The sequence below is a fragment of the Heteronotia binoei genome, chromosome 1 (assembly GCF_032191835.1).
Source record: "Heteronotia binoei isolate CCM8104 ecotype False Entrance Well chromosome 1, APGP_CSIRO_Hbin_v1, whole genome shotgun sequence".
Classification (NCBI taxonomy): domain Eukaryota; kingdom Metazoa; phylum Chordata; class Lepidosauria; order Squamata; family Gekkonidae; genus Heteronotia; species Heteronotia binoei.
In genome coordinates this window covers 9,179,999-9,197,693 of record NC_083223.1, presented here as the reverse complement: position 1 = coordinate 9,197,693, position 17,695 = coordinate 9,179,999, and the positions used below count along the sequence as shown (strand labels likewise).

At 46.1% G+C, this 17,695-nt stretch overlaps 1 protein-coding gene across 1 annotated transcript in view; it reads right to left on the bottom strand.

Moving 5' to 3' along the window:
* Positions 1-17,695, bottom strand: part of SLC1A4 (solute carrier family 1 member 4) — a 54,090-nt gene that overhangs the window by 9,195 nt on the left and 27,200 nt on the right. The window contains exons 3-6 of the mRNA XM_060230704.1: positions 17,116-17,175; positions 8,522-8,688; positions 4,455-4,688; positions 407-601 (exon numbers count right to left, since the gene is read on the bottom strand). Coding sequence (XP_060086687.1) covers positions 407-601; positions 4,455-4,688; positions 8,522-8,688; positions 17,116-17,175 — 656 coding nt within the window. The remainder of the gene's footprint in view (positions 1-406; positions 602-4,454; positions 4,689-8,521; positions 8,689-17,115; positions 17,176-17,695) is intronic.

Genomic DNA, 17,695 nt, shown 5'->3' with positions numbered 1-17,695 from the left:
CAGTAGCTCCTTAGAGAGCCAGTTTGGTGTAGTGGTTAAGTGTGCCGACTCTTATCTGGGAGAACCGGGTTTGATTCCCCACTCCTCCACTTGCACCTGCTGGAATAGCCTCGAGTCAGCTGTAGGTCTCACAGGAGTTGTGCTTGAAAGAGCAACTTCTGTCAGAGCTCTCTCAGCCCCACCCACCTCACAGGGTGTCTATTGTGGGGGGAGAAGATACAGGAGATTGTAAGCCGTTCTAAGTCTCTGAATCAGAGAGAAGGGCAGGGTATAAATCTGCAGTCGTTTTCTTCTTAAGAACTAACAATTCTATTATTCTAGTGGGGTAAAAGGTGGGGTACAGATAAAGTGAACAAATCAATTTCACGGTCACGGAAATACAGGTCCGAATACCACGTAAACTTACAGAATGGTGAAAATCTGTCCAGCGTTCAGGTCGAAGTTGTTCAGCTGAGCAATGAATACTGTGGCCATGCACTGGAAAATAGCAGCTCCATCCATGTTCACAGTCGCCCCAATAGGCAGAATAAACCTGCTAATTCTCTTGTCGACGCCATTGTTTTCTTCAATGCATTTGATCATAGTTGGAAGGGTGGCTGAGCTATAGGCGATCAAGGAGGAAAAGAAAAAGACGTCTGTCAAGTCCCAGCTAGCTTACGGCAAGCCTGTAGGATTTTCAAGGCAAGAAGACATTCAGAGGTGGCTTGCCTTTGCCTGACCTCCACATCACGACCCTGGTATTCCTTGGAGGTCTCCCATCCAAGTACTTGCCAGCAGGGGTTTTTTGGTAGTAGAAGCCCAGCAGGAACTCATTTGCATATTAGACCACACCCTCTGACATCACCATTGTTTCACACAGGGCTTTTCTGCGGGAAAAGCCCAGCAGGAACTCATTTGCATATCAGACCACACCCCCTGACGTCACCATTGTTTCACACAGGGCTTTTCTGAAGAAAAAGCCCAGCAGGAATTCATCTGCATATTAGACCACACCCCCTGACATCACCATTGTTTCACACAGGGCTTTTCTGAAGAAAAAGCCCAGCAGGAATTCATCTGCATATTAGACCACACCCCCTGACATCACCATGGTTTCACACAGGGCTTTTCTGAAGAAAAAGCCCAGCAGGAATTCATCTACATATTAGACCACACCCCCTGACATCACCATGGTTTTGAATAGGGCTATTCTGTAGAAAGAGCCCAGCAGGAACTCATTCGCATATCAGACCACACCCCTTGACGTCACCATTGTTTCACACAGGGCTTTTCTGTAGAAAAAGCCCAGCAGGCACTTATTTGCATATTAGACCACACCCCCTGACATCACCATTGTTTCACACAGGGCTTTTCTCTAGGAAAAAGCCCAGCAGGAACTCATCTGCATATTAAGCCACACCTCCTGACATCACCATTGTTTCACACAGGGCTTTTTGGTAGAAAAACCCAGCAGGAATTCATCTGCATATTAGACCACACCCCCTGACATCAATGTTTCACACAGGGCTATTCTGTAGAAAAAGCCCAGCAGGCACTTATTTGCATATTAGACCACACCCCCTGACATCACCATTGTTTCACACAGGGCTTTTCTGTAGAAAAAGTCCAGCAGGAACTCATCTGCATATTAGGCCACACCTCCTGACATCACCATTGTTTCACACAGGACTTTTCTATAGAAAACCTAGTATTTGCATGTTAGGCTACACCCCTTGACACCAAGCCAGCTGGGACTGCGTTCCTGCTCAAAAAGAGCCCTGCTTACCAAGGCTGACCCTGGTTTAGCGTCCAAGACCAAACAAGCCTGGGCTAGCCTGGGCTGTCTGGGTCAGGACTATGCAGCATGGGTACGTGTCATTCCAGGAAGCCAGCGTACTTTTACACGTCCAAAAGACACATCCAAATTGTATTTAACAAAATAAAGAGGTCTGGAATACATTTGGAACTGTTATTTGGTCTGAGTGAGTCAGAGTTGAAAACCTAGATTATTTAGGCTGGACTGGATTTCAGTGTTTACATGGGTAGCAAAACCAGAGAAGGCTTAAACAGACAGGCGCATTTCTGCCGACCGAAACTGCGTATCTCCAGCCTAGCCTACAGCTGAGGTGCTTATAGCCAGCCATTTAAGTCTTGACATCTATTCAGCAAAGAAGTGGTCTTCAACCTTTTCTAGAACTGGGACCTGCTAAGTAAGAGTCCCAGGAAGCTGAAAGCATGTGACAGGAAGTTAAGTCCTGTCTTGTGCACCCACTGAAAGAACTTCTTTGACTGGTGGGACAGCCAGGAGGGACACTCCGTGATTTTAATTCCCAAGCAGGAACATATGAACATAAGAATATAAGAACATACGAGAAGCCATGTTGGATCAGGCCAATGGCCCATCCAAGTCCAACACTCTGTGTCACATAAGAACATAAGAGAAGCCCTGCTGGATCAGGCCAGTGGCCCATCCAGTCCAACACTCTGTGTCACATAAGAACATAAGAGAATCCATGTTGGATCAGGCCAATGGCTCATCCAGTCCAACACTCTGTGTCACATAAGAACATAAGAGAAGCCATGTTGGATCAGGCCAGTGGCCCATCCAGTCCAACACTCTGTGTCACATAAGAACATAAGAGAAGCCATGTTGGATCAGGCCAATGGCCCATCCAGTCCAACTCTGTGTCACATAAGAACATAAGAGAAACCATGCTGGATCAGGCCAATGGCCCATCAAGTCCAACACTCTGTGTCACATAAGAACATAAGAGAATCCATGTTGGATCAGGCCAATGGTTCATCCAGTCCAACACTCTGTGTCACATAAGAACATAAGAGAAGCCATGTTGGATCAGGCCAGTGGCCCATCCAGTCCAACACTCTGTGTCACATAAGAACATAAGAGAAGCCATGTTGGATCAGGCCAATGGCCCATCCAGTCCAACTCTGTGTCACATAAGAACATAAGAGAAACCATGCTGGATCAGGCCAATGGCCCATCCGGTCCAACACTCTGTGTCACATAAGAATATAAGAGAAGCCATGTTGGATCAGGCCAATGGCTCATCCAGTCCAACACTCTCTTTGTGGCCTGGATGGGCCACAGTGGCCAAAAAAAAACCAGGCGCCACCAGGACTTCCATCAGTAGGGCCAGGACACTGGAAGCCTCCCTCCCACTGTGCCCCCCCAAGCACCAAGAGTACAGAGCATCACTGCCCCAGACAGAGAATTCCAACAATACACTGTGGCTAATAGCCACTGATGGACCTCTGCTCCAGATTCTTATCCAATCCCCTCCTGAAGCTGGCTATGCTTGTAGCCGCCACCACCTCCTGTGGCAGTGAATTCCACGTGTTCATCACCCTTTGGGTGAAGAAGTGCTTCCTTTTATCCATTCTAACCCGGCTGCTCAGCAATTTCATTGAATGCCCATTTCTCGTATTGTGAGAAAGGGAAAGAAGTACTTCTTTCTCTACCTTCTCTAGCCTATGCATAATCTTGTAAACTTTTATCATGTCACCCCACAGTCAGCATTTCTCCAAGCTAAAGAGCCCCAAGTGTTTTAACCTTTCTTCATAGGGAAAGTATTCCAACGCTTGAATCATTCTGGTTGCCCTTTTCTGCAATTTTTCCAATACTATAATATCTTTTTTGAAGTGCGGGTGACCAGAATTGTACACAGTACTCCAAATGAGACCGCACCATCGATTTATACAGGGGCATTATGATACTGGCTGATTTGTTTTCAGTTCCCTTCCTAATAATTCCCAGCATGGCGTTGGCCTTTTTTATTGCAATCGCACTCTGTCTTGACATTTTCAGTGAGTTCTCTACCATGACCCCAAGATCTCTCTCTTGGTCAGTCTCAGATCACCCAGATCCTTCAGATCCCCCCGTCCCAAGTTAAGTTGAGTCCTAACGGACAAAACCAACACCTTAAACTGAGCATGGGAGCAGATCGGTAATTCAAGGTAATTTAAAATATTCAGATACAGACTACATACGCTTCTAAAAGTCTGCCTCCCATTTTGAGAAAAAGAGCCCCGTGGCGCAGAGTGTTAAAGCTGCAGTACTGCAATCCTAAGCTCTGCTCACGACCTGAGTTCGATCCCCAGCAGAAGCTGGATTCAGGTAGCTGGCTCAAGGTTCACTCAGCCTTCCATCCTTCCGAGGTCAGTAAAATGAGTCCCCAGCTTGCTGGGGGGGGAAGTGTAGAGGACTGAGGAAGGCAATGGCAAACTACCCTGTAAAAAGTCTGCCGTGAAAACGTTGTGAAAGCAACGACGCCCCAGAGTCAGAAACATCTGGTGCTTGCACAGGGGACTTTTCCTTTCCTTTTTCACTTTGAGAACTGCAAAAGCCACACTGCAAGAGTCTTCTGCCTGCAGGAAAGTGGGCAGAATTACTCTGATTTAGAGCAACGTGATTCTTGTTCTAAGAATAATAGCAAAAAAACCCCCAAACAACCAACCTGGAACAAGTAGCAAAAGCTGTCGTGAACGGTGTTATGAGCCCCAGGAGGAAAGAGAAAGGGTTTTTGCGTGTGACCGCAAAATAAATAAGGGGTAAAATGATTCCTCCGTGGATGACGTGGCCTAGAATGGATGCAAAGATGTATTTTCCAAGGCTGGTCACCAGCAGGACGACGTCTTCCATTTCTACAATCTTGCTTCCGACAAGGAACGTGATGCCCAGGGGTACATACCTGCATGGGATTAACGGCAAACATCCATTAAGAATCAGATTTTCAGTACGGAAAGCTCAAAGCTGAACCAAAGCATGTCTTGCTGCGCTCACCAAAATCTTGACGGAACACCACAGCTTCTTTTAGGTTCACAAGAACAGCCAACTAAACATTTGCAGTTTTTAAAAAACCCACCAAGACTGGCATTGTTGTTTCAATGAAACCCCTCCTTTCTATGAAACCAGGAGTCCTTTCAAGCAAGATAACAACAACCTTTATTGGCCTAGCAGCATAGATGTGCACAATCAGCAATGGAAAAAACATATATTACCCCAACATTTGAAACATCCCTCTCCTCTCAGAAGCACAGCACAGATATTTAACCACAGTCTCAATGATCTCAGGATTATGAGAGAACAATAGGAAGAGTGTCTTACCACCATCAAATTGCCCCTCATGGTTTTGAAGAAGAGGATCTAAGTACATGGCACGAATATTACGGTAAAATGTACAATGCTGGACAACACATTCAGTACATTCTATATCTCTTGAACCACAACCATAAAACCTGTTGGAATATGGGATTTTCAGTCAGTTTGGTGTAGTGGTTAAGTGCACGGACTCTTATCTGGGAGAACCGGGTTTGATTCCCCACTCCTCCTCCTTGCAGCTACTGGAATGGCCTTGGGTCAGCCAGAGCTATTGCAGGAGTTGTCCTTGAAAGGGCAGCCGCTGTGAGAGCCCTCTCAGCCCCACCCACCTCACAGGGTGTCTGTTGTGGGGGGGAGAAGATATAGGAGATTGTAAGCTGTTCTGAATCTCTGATTCAGAGAGAAGGGCAGGGTATAAATCTGCAATTCTTCTTCTTCTTAAACGTCCCATACAGCACAGCAGAAGGGAGGACATTAAAGTGTGCTAACATGAAGGTTCTACGAAGGTTAGAGGAAGTCGAGCCAGAAAGATATGTTGTCAAGTTCCACTAGAGGAGATCCCCCACCTCAAAGGGGAAACATTTGCCAGAGGCAACGCTTCTGAGTTCTCTCAGGCAAAATAAAAAGTGTATTTATTGCCTGTTATTTCTTGCTCAGATTATCTTCCTTCATGGCTGAGTTTCTATTGTGGGAATACTAGAAATTTCACTCAGAGGACTATCTGTCATACCTAGGAAAATATACCAGTTTTTTTCTGCCTCCGGCAGTGAGAAATCTTCATAATCACGAAGGTTTGTCCGTGAAGATTTAACAAACCATTAGTGATCTAGCAGGGACCGGCACAAACTTAGAAATTCCAGTTCAGTTCGGGGCAGCCCCCAACCCAACCGTGCCAAAATGCCCCAAATTGGCCAATTTGGGTCCTCCTTTCTCTGGGCTACAGAAGGGGGTGGGGTGGTGGTGGAAATCACCTGTCCATTTTGCTTCCCTCCATTTTGAAGCTTCTGAAAAGGGGAGGATGCAAAACTGACTGGTGAAATGGCTTGCAGCCATTTAAGCCTAACAGGTCAGCTGTTAGGTTGGAATGGCGCAAACATTCCAGCTGTTAGGTTAGAATGGTCCGAACAGCCAAACTGGACAAAAGTCCAATAAAAAGGACTTTTTGGTAGCAGGAACTCCTTTGCATATTAGGCCACACACCCCTGATGTGGCCAATCCTCTAAGAGCTTATAGGGGTCTTCTTACAGGGCCTACTGTAAGCTCCAGGAGGATTGGCTGCATCAAGGGGTGTGTGGCCTAATATGCAAAGGAGCTCCAGCTAAAATTCCACCCCTGAGTAGGTGTAACTGAAATTGAGGGGGTAAAGTCCTAACCAGGTGAAGCTGAGGGCGCCAAGGACTAACCACCCAAGTAATAACCAGGGCTCACTGCTTATTTTCCAATATCTGATGAGATCAGGCTAGTATTGGTGTTGGACTGGGGCATGGCAGGGCTTTTTTTTGCAGCAAGAACTCCTTTGCATATTAGGCCACACAGCGCTGAGGTAGCCAATCCTCCTGGAGCTTACAGTAGGCCCTGTACAGAGAGCCCTGTAAACTCTGGGAGGATTGGCTACATCAGGGGTGTGTGGCCCAGGGATGGAATTCTAGCAGAAGCTCCTTTGCATATTAGGCCACGCCCCCCCCCGATGCAGCCAATCCTCCTGGAGCTTACAGTAGGCCCTGGAATAAGAGCCCTGTAAGCTCTGGGAGGATTGGCTACATCAGGGGTATGTGGTCTGATATGCAAAGGAGTTCCTGCTATCAAAAAAAAATGCCCTAGGGTATGGACTGTGGAATGAACTAAGAAATGTAATCCTATTTTTAAAAAATGTACAGTAAGCCCTCAGAAACGGGGAGGCAAACACTGACCAAGGTTTGCACAGGATAATTCATGCGTGTTCATAAAGCCCCCCATCTAATAGCAGGTTTTTCTCTTAAATTGTCTGACCCTTTAATCTTAAGTAGAGAGGTTTTTCTACAGACTGCTAATTAGGATTTCAAAGAGATTCCAAATACCAGAAAAAATTAACAAAGCGGCTGCAAAGAATTTCTGCTCACTGTTGTCCAAATTGAAAAAAATATGCCCCTAATCTATAAAGGAGGGGATTATACGGTGAAAGATTAACTTCGGCATTGGCTTGAGAGGCCAGAAACAAAAAGCCATCAACACCTGCCCGTTTGCTGAATATCACATGTATTACACTTGAGAATTAAGAGCCTTTAAGCTGCTTTAGTACAAATCCCTAGCAATGGGTGTTAACATAAAAGCCCAATTCCTGTCTGAATTTGTTCCACTGCTTGAGGACCAACCTCTCTCTCTCTCTTTCAAATAACAGCTGTAAAATTCTCACTTACTGAGAGCGGCAGGGGAGGGAAGGTAGTATAGTAAACCTTGATCTTGTCAGACATCAGAAGCTAAGCAGGGTCAGTACGTGGAAGGAAGACCACCAAGGAAGGCTCCGCAGAGGAAGGTAATGGCAAACCACCTCTGCTTCTCAATGGCCTTGAAAGCCCCTCGCTTGGGTCACTATAAGTCTTGGACGGGAGACCACCAAGAAAGGCTCCGCAGAGGAAGGCAACGGCCAGTCACCTCTGCTCACTGGCCTTGAAAGCCCCTTGCATAGACTCATGTCAGTTTCAGCCTTAAGTAAACCCCTCCAGGTTTCATCTATTCTGCAAAACCACACATTCAAAAACTGTGTAGTACACTGAGAAGACAAAAGAAAATCCACCTGCTGGAAAGCCAGTGTGGCATGGTAGTTAAGAGTATCTGACTAGGATCTGGGAGACCTGGATTCGAATCCCCACTTGAACCACGGAAGTTCGCTGGGTGACCTAGAGCTGGTCACACTTTCTTGGCCTACCCTACCTCAAAAGGGTTGTTGCGATGAAAATGGATGAGACGAGAACAATGGTTAAGTGTTATCAAAAATTTCAGGTTTTCACGGCTGGTAACATCATTAGGGTTTGTAGAGTCTTTCGGGATCGTGCCGGGTTCTACTGGAGAAAGTTTTTCTTCCAGACGTTTCGTTCTCAGCTGCGGAGAACATCTTCGGTGGCGTTGCAGCCGGAGCAGGCGCTCAGACCTTCTTGGCTGCTGTGCATTGTGCACTCAATGCACAGCAGCCAAGAAGGTCTGAGCACCTGCTCCGGCTGCAACGCCACCGAGGATGTTCTCCGCAGCTGAGAACGAAACGTCTGGAAGAAAAACTTTCTCCAGTAGAACACGGCGCTTGCTCCCGAAAGACTCAACAAACCCTAATGGTTAAGTGGTTAAGAATTTCCTTTCTCCAGCTTGGGGAGAAAGTCGAGGTACAAATGAAGTAAACAAATAAGGTACACCTAATTTTTGCCAGAGAATACTTTTTTCAAGGACACTCACCACATAATCCAGGACACTAAAACCATGGTCGCCTCGTTGAACGAATTAAAGAAACGAATCAGCTCTTCTCCTTCGGGGCCGAGTTTTTTCAAGGCCACTCCTAAAAACAGTGCAAATAGGACCAGACCCAGAATATTCATTCCTTCGATTTCAGTACCGACAGGGACCTGCGGAACACAAACAATCAAAAGTCTTATAACTCCAGGCTACAGATGAATGCATTTTAATCTCTGCATTGGTATTAGATTGTCAGATGAACAGGTCATGCAAAATATTATAAGTCGTGTGGATCGATCTGAAAATAGCCTGTCTCTGGACACCGAAATGGGGTGTCTGAAGAAGATGCAGGGAAAAAAAAGATGTAGATCCTTCATCATTTTTAGGCTAATCCTTGTGGTACTACGTATCACTACTCTGGGAAATTTTAACTTGACCTGAAAGACAGTAGAGAGAAATCATTACTGACCACAGTTCCTGAGACCATTTTATGGATTATTGTGAAATACTACACTAAGATTTCAGTGGTTAAGAATTTCCTCTACATTAGGCTGGGGTGGGGAGAAGGACAAAGTTGTATAAAACAAAGATAATTAAATGGTAAATGAGATAGTGCATAACTATGTCGTATTGTTATTGCGAGGGAAGACTCAATAAGGATGTTTTTAAACGCTTTTATAAACTTGTTTTAAAAAGCCAAAGAGTTACTTAACGCTGTATTTCTGTACAAAGCAAGGTTACCACTGGGGTAGGATGGGGGGTGGTAGGGCTGGTCAGATCCAGGTTGGGAAACAATTGGAGATTTAGGGATGGAATGGGGGTGGGGGGACCATAGAGGTGCACTGCCCTAGAGTCCACCCTCCAAAACATCCATTTTCTCCAGGGGAACTGATCTCTGTTGTCTGGAAATGAGCTGTAACTTGGGGTGGGGTAGGCAGGTTTTTTCTGAAGACCGGTATCCCCAGTACACGGTATCAAAAAGAGATTTAACTACCAATGATCAAGTAAGCTACTGAACATATCCTACAGTATTTGCCCCACAAGTAAATGATAGTCTGGTGTAGCGGTTAAGTACGCGGACTCTTATCTGGGAGAACTGGGTTTGATTCCCCACTCCTCCACTTGCACCTGCTGGAATGGCCTTGGGTCAGCCATGGCTCTGGCAGAGGTTGTCCTTGAAAGGGCAGCTGCTGGGAGAGCCCTCTCAGCCCCACCTACCACCCAGGGTGTCTGTTGTGGGGGAAGAAGATATAGGAGATGGTAAACCGCTCTGAGACTCTGATTCAGAGAGAAGGGCAGGGTATAAATCTACGGTTTTCTTCTTCTCCTAGTCATGCATGACAAAAAATAAACATACACACACACACAAGTATACTTTGTGTGTAATGTTAAGATTTAATTTCACATTTAGGAGTTATTTAAGCCAAAGCTAACTAAAACCGCTTTAAGTTTATGTAAGTTGTAAGTTTGGGCACGTGTAAATTCCCCAAGAACATGCCAGCCGTAAAACAACACTCAAAGAACATTTCCTTATCCCAAAGGGAACATCCCACTAACAACAAATGCAGGATATTAGTTACTGTTATAGTGGCTGAAATCTGATACGCACTTAAATGGAAGCAAGCACGGTGAGACTTGCTTTTGAGGAGCTGAAGAGTAGGAGGGTTGTGGGGGAAGCAGTATCCCAGAAGAAAAATAAAAAAGGCCCCATCTACTTATAGAAAGTAGTGACCATCGAGTTCCAAGTGTTTCCTAGAGTTCCTCAGAAGTGACAAGGGTAGCTCTAGGAATCGCCATGAACTTTATGGTCAGAACTTCCTGTCCGCAGACAGGATCTCATTTTTCTTTTTAACTTCTCTCCCTAGGATGATCATGTCACCCCCAATTTGGCCACCGGTTTCTGAACACGTAAACATCAGTAGACAAGGGGTTCAATTAGCTGGAGGTCTCCTGCCATAAGCGGACAAATGGGAACCCTAGTCTGTTCTCAGTTTGGTGTAGTGGTTAAGTGCGCAGACTCTTATCTGAGAGAACCGGGTTTGATTCCCCACTCCTCCACTTGCACCTGCTGGAATGGCCTTGGGTGAGCCATAGCTCTCACAGAGTTGTCCTTGAAAGGGCCGCTTCTGGGAGAGCTCTCTCAGCCCCACCTACTTCACAGGGTGTCTGTTGTGGGGGAAGAAGATAAAGGCGATTGTGAGCTGCTCTGAGATTCAGAGTATAGATAGGGATGTAACTACTTCTTCTTCTCCTTCTTCATTTATACTGTCCTGCTCACTTAGATCTGTCAATGAAGCCCCATGCATTACAAAGAAGGATGTCACATTGACATCTAGTAGCAGGGCATTCTCAGTAGTGGCCCCAGTGTTGTGGGGAACTGAGTTTGACACAGAAGTTCTGCTGCTTTTCAGTGTTCCCTAAAAATCATTAACAAAACCTTTTAAGATTACAACGTAGATAAGACAAGACTCCAAAGCGCAAACGGTTCCTTCACTAACTCATCCTTTTGAGATGCTTGAAAAAGACCAGTATTCCAACCGGTTTTTTTTTAAAAAAAATAATAAACTTAAGCAATGGAAAAGACTTTAGATACAATCTAAAGTATCATGCTGTGTTCTTCGGTCACTCTGCGTTTCATTATATCAGAACGCCCAGAAAGCTTAAGAACAAGGTGTTTGCACGCTAAAACATCCAAAATCCACATTCAGATCTTATGACAAAACCCAAATAGAGCAGAAGCAATTTCAAAGTATACACACTGCTACATTTTGCAGATTAACCCTGATAAAAACATACTATTCTTACCTTTTGTGGCACAGTATTTTTTACAAAAGGCACTCAAACTGGGCTAGGATGCCCAGTTACTCCATTTTTTTTGCTCTACTCATTCATTTAAGGTAGTTTCAAGGGGTAGAGATATCAGATTGCAGTAGAACAGTTAGATTTGGATCCAGTTACACCTTAAAGACTGACATAATCAGGGGCGGAATTCTAGCAGAAGCTCCTTTGCATATTAGACCACACCCCCTGATGTAGCCAATCCTCCAAGAGCTTACGAAGGGGGACCCCTGAATAATTAATCAAGCTGATAACGCATGGAGACAGGAGGGTGAGTCAGATAAGCTTGGAGGGGGCGCAGCCTGCTTGTTTTGGATGTGAATAAAAACTGGCTGGATGGGGGATGATTTTAACTTAGTCATTTTAGAGGCTTATGGCCAACTAAGTTCTGCTTTGGTGCCAAAGTAAAATTCGTTTCATACCGGCAATGTATGCGGACCCCGTTATATCTCTGCTTCACTTACAAGGCTCCTTTTTGTAAGCTCTTGGAGGATTGGCTACATTACGGGTGTGTGGCCTAATATGCAGAGGAGCTCCTGCTAGAATTCCACCCCTGGACATAATTTTCAGCATATAAACTTTCGAGAGTCAAAGTCTGAAGGAGAGCTTGGACTCTTGAACGTCTGTAACCTAAAAATCTTGTTGGTGTCTAACATGCTACTGGACTTGAAGCTAACTGTTCACCCATTTAAATTTCCCTTACACATACATGCTTGGAAAAAAAGCATTTAGAAGTATCTGCAGCTATAGAGCAAGTGGTGAGAATGTTAAAGCCACAAGACAAACATGTTACTCTATAGCTACATGCAAAGCCCAAACCAGTGTATGGTAAGGCAGATCCAATGAGATGCAAGACCGGTGTGTGAACAGTAAATATGGCTCATGAGTATGGTGTGTAAGGTGGAGAGGGGATGTATTTCAAACAAAAGTGACCGACAGGGAAAGGTTAAATCATAGGGCCACCAAGCCACAGATGGGATTCCCTGGATATATGGGGGCAGGGGGGCTAGCAAGCACAACAACTTATGTCACTTCCCGTATACACCAGAAGTGATGTCTTTGGGTGTTCTATCATTTACAAATACTCTTGTTGTTTTAAGAATATCAGAAGAGCCCTGCTGGATCAGACCAGTGGTCCATCTAGTCCAGCACGCTGGCTCACACAGCGGCCAACCAGTTCCTCTGAAGAGCCAACAACAGGGCAGAGAGGCCGAGGCCTTCATAAGAACATCAGAAGAGCCCATCTGGATCAGACCAGTGAGGGTCCATCTAGTCCAGCATCCTGTCTCACACAGTGGCCAACCAGTTCCTCTGGAGGGCCAACAACAGGACAGAGAGGCTGAGGCCTTCATAAGAACATAAGAAGTGCTCTGCTGGATCAGACCAGTGAGGGTCCATCTAGTCCAGCCTCCTGTCTCACATAGTGGCCCACCAGTTCCTCTGGAGGGCCAACAACAGGGCAGAGAGGCCGAGGCCTTCATAAGAACATCAGAAGAGCCCATCTGGATCAGACCAGTGAGGGTCCATCTAGTCCAGCCTCCTGTCTCACACAGTGGCCAACCAGTTCCTCTGGAGGGCCAACAACAGGGCAGAGAGGCCGAGGCCTTCATAAGAACATCAGAAGAGCCCTGCTGGATCAGACCAGTGAGGGTCCATCTAGTCCAGCCTCCTGTCTCACACAGTGGCCAGCCAGTTCCTCTGGAGGGCCAACAACAGGGCAGAGAGGCTGAGGCCTTCATAAGAACATCAAAAGAGCCCATCTGGATCAGACCAGTGGTTCATCTAGTCCAGCAACCTGCCTCACACTGTGGCCACCCAGTTCCTCCGGAGGCCACCAACAGGGCAGAGAGGCCAAGGCCTTCCTAAGAACATCAGAAGAGCCCTGCTGGATCAGACCAGTGGTCCATCTAGTCCAGCATCCTGTCTCACACAGGAGCCAACCAGTTCCTCTGGAGGGCCACCAACAGGGCAAAGAGGCCGAGGCCTTCATAAGAACATCAGAAGAGCCCTGCTGGATCAGATCAGTCTTGCTTTTATTGGAAGACATATGAAATTTGCAGGCCCTTGCTCCAACATAAGCTATGAGGAAAGACAAAAATTTATTAAGAATGTACGTCCAAGGTCTTGGCTGGCAGAGGCATGACAAAATTCTTGACTTTTAAAAACAACTTATTTTAATCTCATAAAATGGTTTGCCCCTGTGGCGCTGAGAACCGAGATCCAAAAACCAAAGCTAGAATGGGGCATGGATGTGAGGAACTAGTTGAAGGATTCTTTCAACACCCTACGGTTGCCAGCTTCCAGGGGGTAGCTGGAGATTTCCAGCTATTTGAACTGATCTCCGGGTTACATAGATCAGTTCTCCTGGAGAAAATGGTCACTTTGAAAGGAGGACTTTTTGGCACTTTACCTCAGTGAAGTCCCTCCCCTCCCCAGGAACTGCCTCTAACATCTCCCCAATCAGGAGCTGGCCACTCTACTCCTGACCCCAGAGCTTCACAACCAAGATGGCTGTCTCCTGGGTTGCCAACTTGTCTAATTTCAGAAGTCGAGACACGTATATGAACATATGAAGCTGCCTTTCACTCAATCTGACTCTGGGTCCATCAAAGTCAGTACTGTCTACTCAGACTGGCAGCGGCTCTCCAGGGTCTCTAGTTGAGGTTTTTCACGCCTATTTGCCTGGACCCTTTTTAGGGTCCTAAAGCAGCAACTGCAATGGCTTAACAAATATGTAAGGGAGCACGTGGTCCTTCAGGTATGTTGGTCCCAAACCATTCAGGGCTTTAAATATCAGCATCAGCAGCTTGATTAGTGCTCAGAGGCAAATTCAGAACCAGTGTAAACTGGAACGATACAGTCCTTACCACCCACTTTAGTCAACTTCCTGGTTAGAGCATTCTGTATCAACTGAGGTTTTCAAACACTTATCAAGGGCAACCCCAGGTAGAGGGTACTGCAGTGATCCAGGGGTGTCATGCATATGGCCTAGGGGCCTAATCAGGCCCTCGAGCAAGTCTGCTTCCTTCGCCCTCTCTCTTGCTTCCTTCTGCATCTCAGCTTGCTTTGCCAGGCTTGCTCAATTGCACAGGAGTTATGGAGTAAAGCCTCTATTTTCTCCACTGGCTGAGACTCCTCCCTTGGGGAGGATGGGGGGGAAAGGAGAGCTTGCTTTGCCAGGCTCTCTCAATCGCACAGCACAGCTACCGAGCCAAATCTCTCTTCTTTCTATTAGCTGAGGCTACTCCTCCTCCTTGTCCCTTGGGTTGGAAAGAGCCAGGGCTTCCTTTGCCCAGTTCCCTCAGTTCCATGAGAGAGATACAAACAAAGCACCAAAGAGAGCAAGCAAGCACCAAAGCAAGAAAGCAAGCAAGCAAGAATCCACATCCTTTATAACAGTGGTTCTCAACCTTTTTGGCACCAGGGATGGGTTTTGTGGAAGACAATTTTTCCATGGACTGGGAGGGCGGGGCAATGGGTTTGGGATGATACAATTGTGCACTTTATTTCTAAAGTGTTTGGTGTGGTGGTTAAGTATGTGGACCCTTATCTGGGAGAACCAGGTTGGATTCCCCACTCCTCCACTTGCAGCTGCTGGGATAGCCTTGGGTCAGCCATAGCTCTCTTATCTGGGAGAACCAGGTTGGATTCCCCACTCCTCCACTTGCAGCTGCTGGAATGGCCTTGGGTTAGCCATAGCTCTCTTATCTGGGAGAACCGGGTTTGATTCCCCACTCCTCCACTTGCACCTGCTGGAATGGCCTTGGGTCAGCCAGAGCTCTCTTATCTGGGAGAACCGGGTTTGATTCCCCACTCCTCCACTTGCACCTGCTGGAATGGCCTTGGGTTAGCCATAGCTCTCTTATCTGGGAGAACCGGGTTTGATTTTCCACTCCTCCACTTGCACCTGCTGGAATGGCCTTGGGTTAGCCATAGCTCTCTTATCTGGGAGAACCAGGTTTGATTCCCCCCTCCTTCACTTGTAGCTGCTGGAGCGGCCTTGGGTCAGCCAGAGCTCTCTTATCTGGGAGAACCGGGTTTGATTCCCCACTCCTCCATTTGCACCTGCTGGAATGGCCTTGGGTCAGCCAGAGCTCTCTTATCTGGGAGAACCGGGTTTGATTCCCCACTCCTCCACTTGCAGCTGCTGGGATGGCCTTGGGTCAGCCATACCTCTCAGAGTTGTCCTTGAAAGGGCAGCTTCTGGGGAGAGCTCTCTCAGCCCCACCCACCTCACAGGGTGTCCACTGTGGGGGAGGAAGGTAAAGGAGAGTGTGAGCTGTTCTGAGATTCTGAAATTCGGAGTGGAGGGCAGGATATAAATCCAATGTCTTATTATTATTACTACTACTAAAAAGGTAAAGGTAGACCCTTGTGCAAGCACCAGTTGTTTCCGACTCTGAGATGATGCTGACTCACAGTCCGGTTGGTAACAGGCCATGGACCTGTACTGGTCCATAGACCAGGGGTTGGGAACCACTGCTTTATAAAGGTTGTATCTCTGCTTCCAGAAGTAATCATGTTTCAAAGTATTCCAATAACCGGAGCCTGATTTGCATGAGGTGAGAAGTAACTGCATGGATAACATAAATAGCTGCAAATCTTGTTTGTATCTGGAGTATTTCTGTACCCTAAAGAATATATCTGCGAGAGGCAGATTTTCACCAATTTATCCAGAGCATTTAGAAATGCTTCCCAGAACTGTGTTGCTGTTTTCCCGTGAGGAAGAACTCAGTATATTTTTTGCACCCCTACACTACATGGTAGAGGTATAAAACACAACCTCAAATGCAAAAAGAAAAACCAGTAGACAATAGGGGTTGTTTTGTATTATCTGTTTACAGAAAGAAAAGCTAAGGGGACGTTTCCTACCAACTTTTCTGACCAATCCCTTCTAACGCCCTTCTACACTGTAGCCTCCACCCCAGAGCCTTTTTCAGATATCAAAAAGAGGCCACTCCTCCCAACTTCACCAATGAAAACTTACAGGATCTAGCCAGTTGTTTACTAAAGTGCAAGAGACGATGTCCTAAGTTACTGAGTGCAGAGTTGCTTCTCTATGTACTCTGTCGCCCAGAAGTGTGGCCAGGGTAGAATATTCACCCTGAGGCTCCGAGGTACAGCATCTGTTAGGCATGCAAAAGGTCCCAGGCGGAATCCCTGGCATCTCCAGTCGAAGGAACAAGCAGTAGACGATGGGAGAGACCTCAGCCTGAGACCCTGGAGAGCCACTGACAGTTTGAGAAGACAAGACTGACAAGACAAGACTTTAGGGGAGGGACGGTGGCTCAGTGGTAGAACATCTGCTTGGGAAGCAGAAGGTCCCAGGTTCAATCCCCGGCATCGCCAACTGAAAAGGGTTCAGGCAAATAGGTGTGAAAAACCTCAGCTTGAGACCCTGGAGAGCCACTGACAGTCTGAGAAGACAAGACTGACAAGACAAGACTTTAGGGGAGGGATGGTGGCTCAGTGGTAGACCCTGGAGAGCCGCTGCCAGTCTGAGTAGACAATACTGACTTTGATGGACTGAGGGTCTGATTCAGTATAAAGCAGCTTCATATGTTGTTGATTGACTAAGGGTCTGCTTCATGTTTTTCATGCGTCGTAATTACTAACATACAATGCATGTTCTGAAGACGTAACAAAGTAGTTAATGCACATATGAGTGCGCTTGCAGAGTAGGCAGCATATAAATCTAAAGTAAATAAATAAGAATAAAATGAAAAAGAATATGACTGCATCAAATACCATTTCCTTACCTTTTCAGTAACATTCCCGAGAGTTGTGTTCCGTATTATCATTTTATAGTCTGTGGCATACTGTAAATAAAATAAATGTTTCGATTAATATCTTATGCTTTGCTGAACCAGTATATAGATTTGTTATTTTACAACTTGCATTTGGGTCCCCCTCCCCCCCAAAAAAATAAAAAATCTGAGTTTGGAAACTGCCAGACAAGTAATGAAGCAATATAGATTAAGAGATCGGGCTTCACTGTTACAACAGATTTCCTAGAATGAGAAATCTTTTTTCCAAGTTAAAGCCCTTATTCTACTTCACCCCCCCCCCCCCACAAACACACAATAAACCCTTCAGTAGACTTTTATTAACACTAGCATCATGTTTCTTAAGTCAGTGGAATTTCTGATAAACAATTAATCCTAAGGGCTTTTTTGTAGCAGGAACTCCTTTGCATATTAGGCCACATCCCTCTGATGTAGCCAATCCTCCAAGAGCTTTCAGGGCTCTCAGTACAGGGCCTACTGTGAGCTCCAGAAGGATTGGCTACATCAGGGGTGTGTGAGCTAATATGCAAAGGAGTTCCTGCTACAAAAAAAG